Source organism: Hylobates moloch, unplaced genomic scaffold (assembly GCF_009828535.3).
Source record: "Hylobates moloch isolate HMO894 unplaced genomic scaffold, HMol_V3 SCAFFOLD_14, whole genome shotgun sequence".
NCBI classification, from domain to species: Eukaryota; Metazoa; Chordata; class Mammalia; order Primates; family Hylobatidae; genus Hylobates; species Hylobates moloch.
The window spans coordinates 63414537-63427483 of record NW_026652289.1 but is presented as its reverse complement, the minus strand read 5'-3'; the positions used below and the strand labels follow the sequence as shown (position 1 = coordinate 63427483).

Here is a 12947-nt window from a genome sequence, read left to right as displayed (position 1 = left end):
AGTCAGCTTAGGTAAATGCAGCTACCTCAACTCTAAGAATCTCAGTTCTGAGCACGCCCCAGAGCCCTCTCTGCCCTGCCTACCAGGACCCGCTCCCCTACAGGGCACTCACCGAGGCTCCTCAGGCAATGTCACCTGGTCCTTCTCCCAAGTAATGATGGGAGCTGGCAGCCCTTCAATGTGGCACTCAAAGCGAGCTGTCCCGTTCTCCTCCACCGTCTGAGACTCCGGGTGCAGAGAGAAGTCTGCGAGTGCTGGGGACAGTGAGACACAGGCAGGGACAGGAAAGGAATAGGAGAGAGAAGCCACAGCAAGAACAAACAGTGAAACACATCCGCATGGAGACACAGAAACACAGAGTCATAGAAACACACAGCAGAGCCAATTCAGACCGAAGGAGACACAACAAGAAGTGGTGATTAGCGGTCAGATGCTGCCAGCAGAATGAATTCCAAAGCCCCCCTGCCCAACATCATCATGATGGTCAAACTATACAGTAAGATGTACATTTCTTCTGGCCTGAAAGTTATTTCATGGTGATCTGTGCCTCCTGAGAGCCCCCTAAGGGGTAAGGCTGGAGCGTGGGGTTTGACTCCACATGTTCCACCTGCCATGAAGGCCGGAGCTCCCTTAAGAGGCAGCTTTGTGCCTCTGACACAAAGGGGGCACTCTGGCAGGCTCCCTGGAGGAGAGCACAAGCCCAGACTCCAGGACTCAAAGGGAAAGAAAAGCAGAAGGAACAGGGGAGTAGAGAAGAAGCGGGAAGATTATGGAATACCCAAGAATGAGGATAGACAATACCAGGAAGAGACGTATTGAGCAGGATGGGAGGCAGGGAAAGCGGGGGTGGGATCAAGAGAGAGGCATTTGTGCAAGTAACTAACTGCAGATCCCACTTCGCACACCACAAGTCTAGGTTTCAGCCTCAGCCCCCCGATGCAAGCACTTACTGGCAAGCTTGACGACAGCAGTCTGGCTGGCCAGCACTCCGAGGGGGCCGTGGGCTAGGCACGAATAGCTGCCTTCAATGACCCCCACAGCCTCAGGGACTGACTCGTCACTGCCATTGGGTGCTAGTGGCTGGGACAGCCACAGGGAGCCATTGGGCAGCAGGTGTAGGTGGTCGTGCTCCAGCAGGGTGTCCCCATCCTTGCTCCAGGTCACCCTGGTTGGGGGTCCAGCGGCAGCAGCCCCCAGGCTACAGTTCAGCACCGCAGCCTGCTCTCGACCCAGGATCACTTGCAGCGGCCCCACTCCACAGCTCAGCTCCACAGTCGTCTCCTGGGGCAACAGCAGCTCCCCTGCATACAGGAGGAGCACGGGGCCATCAGTGTATGTCCCCCCACCTCCCACAGCCTCTGCTCCTGAGTCACCCATGCAGGGGCTGGGGCAAATCAAGGAGAAAGACCTGCGTCTGGATCCCGGCTCTCCCCTTACTAACTATGACCTTGGACAAACTGCTGCACTCCTCTGTGCCTGTCTTCCCCTGCTGCTCAATTTCCTCACAGCAGCATTATTCATAATAGCCAATGAGTGGAAACAACCCAAAAGCCCATCACCTGATGAATGGATGGATTACGCAGCCATCAAAAAGAATGAGGACTGATGCATGCTACAAGGTAGCATGAAAACTTGACGCTAAGTGAAGGAAGCCAATCATAAGATGCCACATTTTGCATGATCTCATTTCTATGAAATGCCCAGAGGAGGCAAATCCATAAAGACAGAAAGTGGATTAATGACTGTCAGTGACTGGGGGGAGGAAGGACAGGGAGTGACTGCTAATGAGTACAGGGTTTCTTTTGGGGGTGATGAAAATGTTCTAGAATTAGATAGTGGCTGTGGTTGCACAATGTTGTGAATATGAATATACTAAAAACCACTGAGTTGAACACTGTAAAGGGTGAATTTTGTAGTAAGTGAATTGTCTCTCAATTAAAAAAGCATACCAGCCTGGGTAACACAGAGAGACCCCATCTCTACAGATAATTTAAAAAGTTAGCTGTACATGGTGGCACGCGCCTGTGGTCCCAGCTACTCAGGAGGCTGAAGCAAGGAGGATCGCCTGAGCCTAGAAGTTTGAGGCTACAGTGAGCCACGATCACACCACTGCACTCCAGCCTGGCTGGCAGAATGAGAGACTGCAAGAAAAGAATATAGTGGCTGGGTGCAGTGGCTCACACCTGTAATCCCAGCACTCTGGGAGGCCGAGGCGGATGGATCATGATGTCAGGAGTTCAAGACCAGCCTGACCAACATGGTGAAACCCCATCTCTACTAAAAATAAAAAAAATTAGCCAGGTGTGGTGGCGTGCACCTGTAATCTCAGCTACTCAGGAGGCTGAGGCAGAAGAATCACTTGAACCCAGGAGGTGGAGGTTGCAGTGAGCTGAGATCGCCCCATTGCACTCCAGTCTGGGTGACAGAATGAGATTCCTTCTCAAAAAAAAAAAAAAAAAAAAGCACAGTGCCTGACACAGAATGGGGGCTCAGTAATGTCATTCCCTACCCTGGAACCTAACAGATCATATTGATCATTATTACCCAATCAAAAATATGCCACTGGAGGCCAAGCATGGCGGCTCACTCCTGTAATCCCAACACTTTGTGAGGTTGAAGGCCAAGGTAGGAGGATTGCTTAAGCCCAGGAGTTTGAAACTAGCCTGGGTAACATAGGGAGACCTCATCATTACAAAAAAAAATTTTTTTAAATTAGCTAGGCATAGTGGGAGGATCCCTTGAGCCCAGAAGGTCGAGGCTGAAGTGAGCTGTGATTGCACCACTGCACTCTAGCCTGGGTAACAGAGTGAGATCCTGTCTAAAATATATACATATACATATATAGACCTCTCTCTCTGTCTCTGTCTCTCTCTGTCTCTGTCTCTCTCTGTACACACACACACACACACACACACACACACAGGCTAGAAAAATACTGTATCCAAGAAACATTTAAAATGTATTATAAGTGTGAGAAAGTGTGTGTGTGTGTGTGAATACTATATATTTTGAATAAACAAAACAAAAACAAGTCCCAGCTGGTTGGAGGAGCCACCTGGATGAAGGAAAGTCAGACATTCCCCCTTCCCCAACAATGAACTAAGTGAGCACATCCTGCTGGGAATTGTTAAGTGCCCCAGGTAGGGACTAGACTCAAGCTGGATTCAGAGCCAGCATGAGAGGAGCCCGCAGCCTGGTCTGTCCTGGTGACTGGAGAAGCTCAACACTCCCTGCAGCTAATTTCCCCAAGGCCATGCAGGAGGCCAGAGCCAGGACTCAGGTCTCCTGACTCAATCCAGGGTTCTATTTTCTCCCAAGGCCCCAGAAGAGCCTACAGACCCCAACACTGCCCTTGCCACAAAGGGAAGGGTAGGGAAACAGTAGAGGAAGGGAATGCCATCCCAGGGTCAAGGCAAAAACACACAAAGGCCAATGTTTATTATTGGAACCAATATTCCGCAGGGCCCAGCCACCATTATTCATAGACAAATGGTTGGTTCTCCCTGTTGTGTCTTCTAGAAGGTTGACCTGCTGCCTCCTTGTCTTATATAAGCTCAATGGCCCAAGGTCCCTTCTTAGGCTCTGGTCTGACTCCTTACTTCAAGGCAGAATGGCATGTCTGAGAGGAACCAGGGCCAGAGGTCGGGACAATGGCCCACACTCATTACAAGGCAGGTCTGGGCTGACAGAGCCACATGGGGACGTGCACAAAACAATGGCGAGGGAATCAGGAGACCCTCGATTCTAGATCCAGCTCCATCACAGTCTAGCCATGTGGTTTTGGCCCAGTTATTTCCCCTTCTGGGCCCCAGGTCACTGGAATGTAGCAGGTGACCTCTGAGATTCTATGATTCTATGATTATTCACTGACATGGACACACCTATTCCTAAACAAACAAAACACCATCGAGACCACACACAAATTGGTAAACATAGCTCTGCACTCCCAAACACATGCGCCTCAGTCTCTGCCACATTCATCAACACCTGGACACACAAGCCAACACTTAGAACCCCTGTGAGTCTCCAGACTCCCTTCCCACCAGCTCCAAAGAGGAACAAGTGTGAGGGGAGAAGAGCAGTGATGGCTGCGTGAAATAAGGAGGCCAGGGCAGAAGCCAGGGCCTGGGATTGCAGTGTGAAGGGTGGACGGAGAGACAGGACCTGACCTGGGCTGCTGCGTTTCTTAATTCATCAGATGGGTTCTGCTGGACACCTCTGGCTGCACAACTAGCCTCAGCAGTACTCGTGGGCTTAGCACGGAGAAGCAGCCCCTGCCCTCACCAAGTTTTCATTCTAATTGGGGAAACTGATCTGGCATTCACACTACTGCGGGCCACGTGCTGTGGTGGAAACAGCTTTTGACCTTGGGGAAGAAGATCAAGGTTTCAGTCTTGCTGCTCCACCTACCAGCTCTGTGACAAGCCACTTAACCTTTCTGGGACTCAGCTTCCACATGAAGATGATACCACTAAGCGTGAAGGAATTAAACAAGACAATGTTTAATTGTCTAATAGACATCACTCAAGGAATGGGAGCTTATTCTTTGTTTGTTTGTTCTTGCGACAGTTGTGCTCTGTTGCCCAGGCTGAAGTACAGTGACACGATCTCAGCTCACTGCAACCTCCACCTCCTGGGTTCAAGTGATTCTCCTGCCTCAGCCTCCTATGTAGCTGGGATTACAGGCATGTGCCATCATACCTGACTAATTTTTGTATTCTTAGCAGAGACAGGGTTTCACCATTTTGGCCAGACTGGTCTCGAACTGCTGACCTCAAGTGATCTGCCCGCCTTGGCCTCCCAAAGTGCTGGAATTACAGGCATGAGCTACCATGCCCGGTGGGGAGCTTATTCTTTAAAGGCACTTTGTAACTATAAAGTGCTGTACAAGTGCTATTTGCTGTTCTTATCATCCAGTCTCTTCTATCTCTAAGGCCCTAGATGCCATGATTCAAGTACAGGGTAGGGGGAAGGCAAACCCGGCTCTCAGCCCAGCGGCTTCCAAATGCCCATTCCAGCCACTAAGCAGTAGGTTTGGGTTTCAGGGGAGAAAACCCCCACGGGACACGAATCCCTGAGCCCTCCGGCAGCCTCCCTGCCCCCTAAAGCATGTCCCGGGCTTGGAAAATCCCCTGCTGTGTTGAACAAACAATGTGAACAGTTGGGGCCCGAGCAGCTGCTGGGTATGTCAGCAGCCTGGGCTCTGGCAGGCAGGACGGCTGCCAGAGGGGCTGGCGGCTGGCTGGGGAGCCCAGAGGAGGCTCCGATTCCCTTCCTGAATATTCATGGATCAGCAGATGTCTGGCTTCCCCACCTCTGAGGAGCTCAGCAAGGCAGGAACAGGGAAAGCAACAGGAATGTAGACACAGAGAGAAGAGGGGGTCCCCCTCAGAGAGCAGCAGTGCTGTGCCAGAAGCCCAAGACAGCCCATTTTAGTGGAAATGTCTGTGAAGCCTGAGAATCCTCATTCCACAGATGGGGAAACTGAGGCCTGGGGAGGGGGTCTCATCTCTCTGGGAGACAGTCTGGGAAAATTGCCCTTCTTTGACTTTTTGGGGATGAACCAGCATTGAGGAGACAACTGCTCCTGAATAAGAGGGTTCTCTCTGCCTCTGTGCCCAACCTGATTTCTGTGCCCAGGAAGCTCATCCTTAGGGACTCATGTGCCAGCCCCTCTGTGAGGCTGCTTCTACCTTCCCCAGGTAAAGTTTTTCCTAAGTCTCACACTGAAAACCACTTGGAGGTCCCTTACTCTTGCCTAGGCAGACAAGCGGGTGTGGTGGGACAAGCCTGGCCTCAGAGTCCTGGGTTCTAGGTCCAGTCATTCATTGCATGACCTTGCGTGAGCTACTTTCGTCCTTTTGGCCTCAGTTTCCCCAATTTTAAAATGAGGAGTCTCCGAACTTCTCAAACATTTTCACCCAAATTCTCCCAACAGCAGAGGAACACATATTTACGAGGCTCGCTGACTGCCTAAAATGTTTTGACTTTTTTTTTTTTTTTTTGAGACTCGCTCTGTCACCCAGGCTAGAGTGCAGTGGCGCTATCTGGGCTCACTGCAAGCTCCGCCTCCCGGGTTCGAGACATTCTCCTGCCTCAGCCTCCCGAGTAGCTGGGACTACAGGCGCCCGCCACCACACCCAGCTAATTTTTTGTATTTTTAGTAGAGACGGGGTTTCACCGTGTTAGCCAGGATGGTCTCGATCTCTTGACCTCGTGATCCACCCGCCTCGGCCTCCCAAAGTGCTGGGATTACAGGCATGAGCCACCGAGCCCGGCCAAACCTCTAGCACATTTTGCATTCTGCTCCATAACACAGCAATATTTGTTTTAATATAAGTGTGGTTCCCATGCCACCAAATCTTTTCATAAAAGCGATGCTCTGGGGAGGGGACCTTATTTGTCCAGCAGCTTCATGGCCAGCGCTTCCTTGCCACCCCCAGCCCACTGCCATGGCTGACCCCCATTTTTAGCCCTCCCTCTCAGGGCCGGTGTGGACACATTTGCAGGTGCCCAGTGGACACTTGCTGCCCGCTGGCTTTCTGTCTTGAGGGGCCCGCCCCTCCCATAATCCCTTCTCCTCAATCTCCTCAGTGAGACCCTGTCAGAGACACAGAGCTGCTGCATTTGGGAACCCTAGGGCCACCTCTCAATCTCCTTTTTCTGACAGATTATTTTACCCACTTACAGGATAAATTGGATTTTATGAGGCCAATTAGAATCCAGACAGAAAGGAGATTCGCTGCTGAGCTCCAGGGCCAGCTCAATGCTGTTTCGTGGGATTAGTGGAGGCCTGGCGTGAGTTCTATTTTTCAGTGAATTCTTAGGGAAGGGGCGTGTAGCCGGGGGAGGGGAACAACGAGGCCAAGATGGCTCCTTCATTAAGCCAGAAACTTGCCACAAACATCACATCAGTGCCTCCTCACTTCTGAATTTCAGGGCCCAGCAGATTTACTACTTGTTTGCAGCCCAGGAGAAATTCTCCACGACACCATCACCATTCTCCTTTCCCAGGGAACACAAGTCGGTTCCTTCCAGAAACCTCCCTTCCTGCCCCCGACCTTGGCCACCTCCCTTACCACATGCTGAGCCCCTCCCCCCAACAGCTGGAAGGAGAGTTGGGACAGTTGCCTGGGACACAAAGAAGGCCTCAGCTCCCCCTTCATCTGCAATCCTGAGGGGAGAGTCTCAGCCTCAGCCTATCCAACAGCAAAGCCAGGCTCAGCTTGACCTACCTATCTCCCGCTCGCCTGAGACCCTCTACCCCTCCACACACAGTGAACCATGGCCAATTCTCTGAAAACACATCTTGTTCCATGCATTGCTGGTGCTGCTCTCACTCCCTAGAACAGCTGTGATGTCCCTGGTTGATTTAGACACCTCTCCTTTTTCTGCCCCGTAGAACGCTGGCACCCCCATCATCGCAGTTATCACTCCAGATTTCTTTTTTTAGGGGGGGCAGATGGAGTCTCACTGTGTCACCCAGGTTGGAGTGCAGTGGCATGATCTCGGTTCACTGCAACCTCCGCCACCCAGGTTCAAGTGATTCTCCTGCTTCAGCCTCTTAAGTAGCTGGGACTACAGGTCTGCGCCACCATGCCCAGCTAGTTTTTGTATTTTTTGGTAGGATGGGATTTCACCATGTTGGTCAGGGTGATCTCGAACTCCTGACCTCAAGTGATCTGCCCACCTCGGCCTCCCAAAGTGCTGGGATTACAGGAGTGAACCACCATGCCCAGCCTTCACTCTAGGTTTTTGACTTGCCTTTCTCCTCAACTAGACACCAAAGTCTTGGGGTTATGTCTTAGTCAGCTTTCTAAATCCTCAGTACCTGGAACAGTGCCTAACACACAGTAGGTGCTCAATAAACATTTCTTGAATGGATGAGTGAACCCATGAAGACATCCTCAAAAAGATAAGGCATAGAGCCCCCTATGCTTTTCCAAGCATCAGTTTCCTTATCCGTAAAAACAATAGTAACTCCCTTCAGGGTGAGAGAAGATGTCAGGAAGACATGTGGAAACTGCCTAGCATACTGTGTGGCACCCAGTAGACAGGACATGCTTGAAAAGCAGAGATAGAACAGCAAGTCCACACTGAAAGAAATCCTGTACTTAAACATGACCAGGCTGGGAAGATCACTACCTTGCCTGTTCTCTTGCTGTATGGCTCATATGGTTAAAAAATATATTTCTCTTGTGCCCACCTGTCTCTCCCAGTATGTTCTGCTCACTGGCCAGAGCTTTGTCCTGCAAACTATCTAACAAGGTAATGAGTCCCTTATAGAACCATCCAGGAGTCTTGGGTCTGCACCTGAAGGACAGCTTACTTGTCCTTGCTTCCCTGATCCCAAGGACCCCATGGGCCCCCAAATCCAAAGGATACCTCGCTTAGCCTCAGCAGTGAGGCAGTAGTAGCTGGCAGCCCAGTTGGCATAGGTAACAGGGTTTGATTTCTCTGCATGTCAGGCTCCAAAACATACTCTCTGGTTTTCCTTCCCTAGCCCCCTAGCTCCTGTCACCCACCTCTGACCAGGCTGGGGTCCAGTCTCCCTCAGAGCCATGCTTACTCCTCCCCCTGCCCCCAAGCCTGCCTGGTAATGACATCTGTTCTGCATCTGGAATTTTGTATCAAGTCTGGTTGCCGTACCATGGGAGAGAATAGAAAGAGGTGGGTGGGGGGTAAGTGGAGGAGGGTGGATTCCAGAGCTCAGATAGACCTACTTGAGGGGGAGAGCCTAAGGCTGATAACGTCTCATATGGTATAGAGGAGTGCAAAGAGAGTGAACTTGGGTATCCCTAGAAAGGGTGGCCCCATTTCAGTCCCTAATCATGTAACTTTGGGAAGTCACTCAGTTTTCTCATCTGTAAAACAGGCTCATGCTAAAATTATTTCTTCTTTTCTTTCTCTTTCTTCTTTTGAGACAGAGTCTCACTCTGTTGCCTAGGGTGGAGAACAGTGGTGCGAGCCATCATAGCTTACCACAGTCTTGAACTCCTGGGCTCAAGCAATCCTCACACTTAGGCCTCCTGAGCAGCAAGGACAACAGTGCACACCACTATGCCTGCCATGCTTTTTTTTTTTTTTTTTTTTTAAATTTTTCGTAGAAATGAGGTCTCAATATGTTGCCCAGTCTGGTCTCAAACTCAGTTCAAGCGATCCTCCTGCCTCAGCCACACAAAGTGTTGGGATTACAGGTATGAGCCTGGCCTGAAATTATTTCTAAGTTCCTTTCAGTGCTGACATTCAATGATGCGCTAATTGTGAAATTGCTTAACTTGAAAGAGATACGTTTAGGAGAAAAGAAATGCTAATTTACATGTAAATGTGTGTTTAATTGAGTCATGAAAGCACATAGAGGATCAATGAAGGTTTAGATACCTTCTGGATAAGATTCATTATTAAAAGAAACTCCAACTGTTCGATCTGATTCCTAACTTCCGAGATGGGGAGAGAGGCCCACCCCAAATGACTGAGATTGGCCTCTGAGCCTCTGGGCTGAGAAAAGGATGGGGGAGGTGGGGAGTTCCCAGGTGAGGAGAAAGCTCTCAAGTTCTTAGAGGCCTCCTATTACTGACCTCTAGGTTCCCTACCCTCTGAATTCTGACTTGGGAAGAAGGGAGAGCCCAGAGCCCCACCTTTGTGCATGTGATAAGAACAGGGCTCAGCTTCTCGCCACTTGCTCACACAGGGGTCCCAGTCCCTGATTCAAGAACAGTGTTGGGAGGAGATGGGCAGGCACAGGCATCATCCTAACCCCAATACCAGCCCTTCATTCTGCCTCATGTTTTTTTTTTGTTGTTGTTGTTTTGAGACAGCGTCTCACTTTGTCACCCAGGCTGGAGTGCAGTGGCGCGATCTCAGCTCACTGCAACCTTCACCTCCCAGGTTCAAACGATTCTCGTGTCTCAGAGTAGCTGGGATTACAGGCGTGCACCACCACACCCGGCTAATTTTTGTATTTTTAGTAGAGATGGGGTTTCACCATGTTGGCCAGGCTAGTGTTGAACTCCTGACTTCACGTGATCCGCCCGCCTCGGCCTCCCAAAGTGCTGGGATTACAGGCGTGAGCCACCGCGCCCGGCCTATTTCTTACTTTCCTCTCTTTCGCCCCCTACAAATTCAATCTATCCTCAAGTTCTACTGATTCTATTTCCTGAAAATCTCTGGAATGCAGCCACTCCAGCCCAACCCCAACTGCCACTATGCTAGTTGCCACCATCCTCTCTTCTGGATTGCTACAACAGCCTCGAAGGAGCTGGAGCTTCCTGCCTCCAGCCCCACCCAATCCATCCTCCACACTGGCTGGAATGAGATGATGCAAAGCTGATCTTAAATCCTGTCAAGGGCTCATGGGGACTCTCAGGCCAGAAACCTTGGTGGGCCCTGTAAAGCCCTTTGTGAGCTGGATCTAGCTCCCCTCTTCAACCTCCTGTCTTGATACTCCCTGACCCCTTTCCATGCTTCCCTCACCTGCCCCACACCCAACCCTTGTCCCTAAACTCCAACTAGATTTAGTTTAATCCAATGATCTCAAGTAAATCACCTCTGAACGTTTGCACATGCTGTTCTCTGGAAAACTGTCCCCATCATCATTCTCCTTCTACAGGGCTAACTCCACGTTGAGCTCTACTACTCATCACTTTCTTCAGGAAGCTTTTGCTGACCTTCCCAGACCGGTGTAGGAGCCCCTCCTTCCTGCGTCTTTCCCAGCATTGCAGGGGACTTGTCAGATTCCCCCTCCACCGGACTGAAAGCTTTGCACCAGGGATCAGGTCTGCCTCCTTATTTACTATATTCTAGGCACTAGGCACAAGCTAGCCTATAAAAGGTGCTCCATAAATATTTGTTGAACGAATGAATGACCTCGGTACAGATCAGGGTGGCTAGTCATAACTCGACTGGAGTGTCCCCAGGCCTGCTGAGATTTGGAGGACCAGGGCAGGCTGTTGTAGCCACTCACACTGCAACCAAGAGACGCCGCAACTCGGTCCCTCGCCTACTTTGTGCACTCGGGAGCAGGGAGAGGCCAGGGAAGCTGGGTCCCTCGCGGCAGGTCCTAAAGGTATTGAATAATTCGCCGGTGCGGTTCCCAGCCCTGATGCCGCTTTGCTGGGTGACCCTGAGCTCGTTCCAGGAGCCCTAGGAATAGCGGAAGGTGGGGCAGGGGAACTATTCCTTAATCCCCTGAGCTCCGGGAAGACAGACGTCTCTCTGACACTTCCCCGCCCCTTTCACCTGACAAGCCAGGGCCCCCAGCTCCCCTGGCCCAGCAGCCGAGACCCAGCCCCGCGACGGCCTCCAGCTTAATCCGCGGTTGGGGCTGGAAAGGGGCGTGTCTTTGTAGGGACAGAAGGGGTCCGAGGAGTTCCCGGCACTTTCCCACCCGCTGTTTGGCTTTCCTGGAGATGGGCCTGGGGCTGGCCAGGCGGAGGCTCCTTCCCCCCGCCTCCCTCCCACGTGGCCTGGCTGAGTCTCTCTGGAAAGCCGCAGCAGCTGGAGAGAAATCCCCCTCCCCACCCCCACCTCCAAGTCCCTCCCCGACTCTCCCCGGACACATCCTCAGCTCCCCCCTCCGCGGGGAAGGCGAGAACTAGGCGAACAAAGCGGCCAGCCCATCCCCCTCCCAGCCCTGCCACCTACACTCCCCATGAGCCGCCCCCAAACGCACACCGGACAGGAAGCGACAGAGCTGTGGGTGGAAGCTGCAGCCCTAGACACACACCCTTGGGGACTCCGCTATCCGCTGCCCAGCCCTTTCTCCAGCTTGGACAACTCTGACTTACCCCGTACCCACTCCGCACTGGGCTGCGGACTGGATGAGGCCCTGCTGACCTCGTCCACGCTTCCCTGGTCGGTCCCTGGGGGGTGGGGCCAGGGTGACACGCGTCGCATCCTGAGAACGAGCGCTGGACATGTCCACGAAAGCAAATGGTTTCCTGCCCCCTCCCCCAGTCCACTGCTGGCCACAGGTTTTAGGGAGCAATACCTCCCTCTACCCCTCGCTAACCGGCCCCAGGGACCACACCCACGGGGCAAAGTTGAGTGTTGTTTTATCACCACCACCCCCAGTCAATCGGGATCCATCGCTCTGTCCCCCACTACGGGCAAGGACACTTCCCAAATGCCAAGGCCAAATATTAGCTCAGCCCCATAAACACAATTGCACACGCACCCGACCCAAATGGAGGTGCAGACACAACCCCAGTTCCCTCCTCTTTAGCACACACTCTCAACCCAAGACACGCGCAGGCAAGGCAGAGCCTGCCCCGCGAAAGCCACCGACACCGCAGCTACCCGCCCCGCCGATGCCACGCCGCGTTCCGTGGCACGCACTGCGGACACGACGGGAGCACTCCCAACACACACACACACACACACACACACACACACACACACACACACACACGACTCCAGACTCTGCGAACCAAAGGCACACACCCACTGCGGACAAGCACGCGCCACAAACGCCCCCCGGCCGCAGCTCGCAGATCCCCGCGCAGGCATCGCGGGCACCGGGACGCGCAGCCCCCGCACTTGCTCGGGACTCGGGCTTGAGCCAGCCCCGCAGCCCGATGCAGCCCAGGGCGCGGGCGCACCAGCACTCCAGCCCCCCCCCCGGCCACAGGCAGAAGGTCACTAAGACCCCGGGCCGGCCGGCTCCCCCCCCGGGTGGGGCAGCCCCCCCCCCTCCCCCTTCGGCCCCCCCTGGGGAGGGCGCCGGCTCATGGCCGGCGGGGGCGCGGCCTCGGGGGCCGGGGCCAGAGCTGGGGCCGGCGCGGGGGCCAGGGCCGCTGCCGCCTCACCCGCCCCTCCATCGCCATCTTGGGCGAGCGGCCCGGGAGGGGGCGCCCGGCGAGTGTGGCCGCCCTGGCCCCGCCGGGGACCCTGCGCCCGCGCGCCACAGCCCTGCGCCGCGCGGGGGCTCTGCTCGGCCCGGGTCTGTG

General features: G+C 53.2%; 1 protein-coding gene across 1 annotated transcript in view; it reads right to left on the bottom strand.

Annotated features, from left to right (window-relative positions):
- Positions 1–11917, bottom strand: part of IGDCC4 (immunoglobulin superfamily DCC subclass member 4) — a 40607-nt gene extending 28690 nt beyond the window's left edge. The window contains exons 1-4 of the mRNA XM_032174288.2: positions 11798–11917; positions 10964–11142; positions 951–1384; positions 113–254 (exon numbers count right to left, since the gene is read on the bottom strand). Of these exons, the coding sequence (XP_032030179.1) occupies positions 113–254; positions 951–1384; positions 10964–11142; positions 11798–11917 (875 nt within the window). The remainder of the gene's footprint in view (positions 1–112; positions 255–950; positions 1385–10963; positions 11143–11797) is intronic.
- Positions 11918–12947: the final 1030 nt, after the last annotated feature.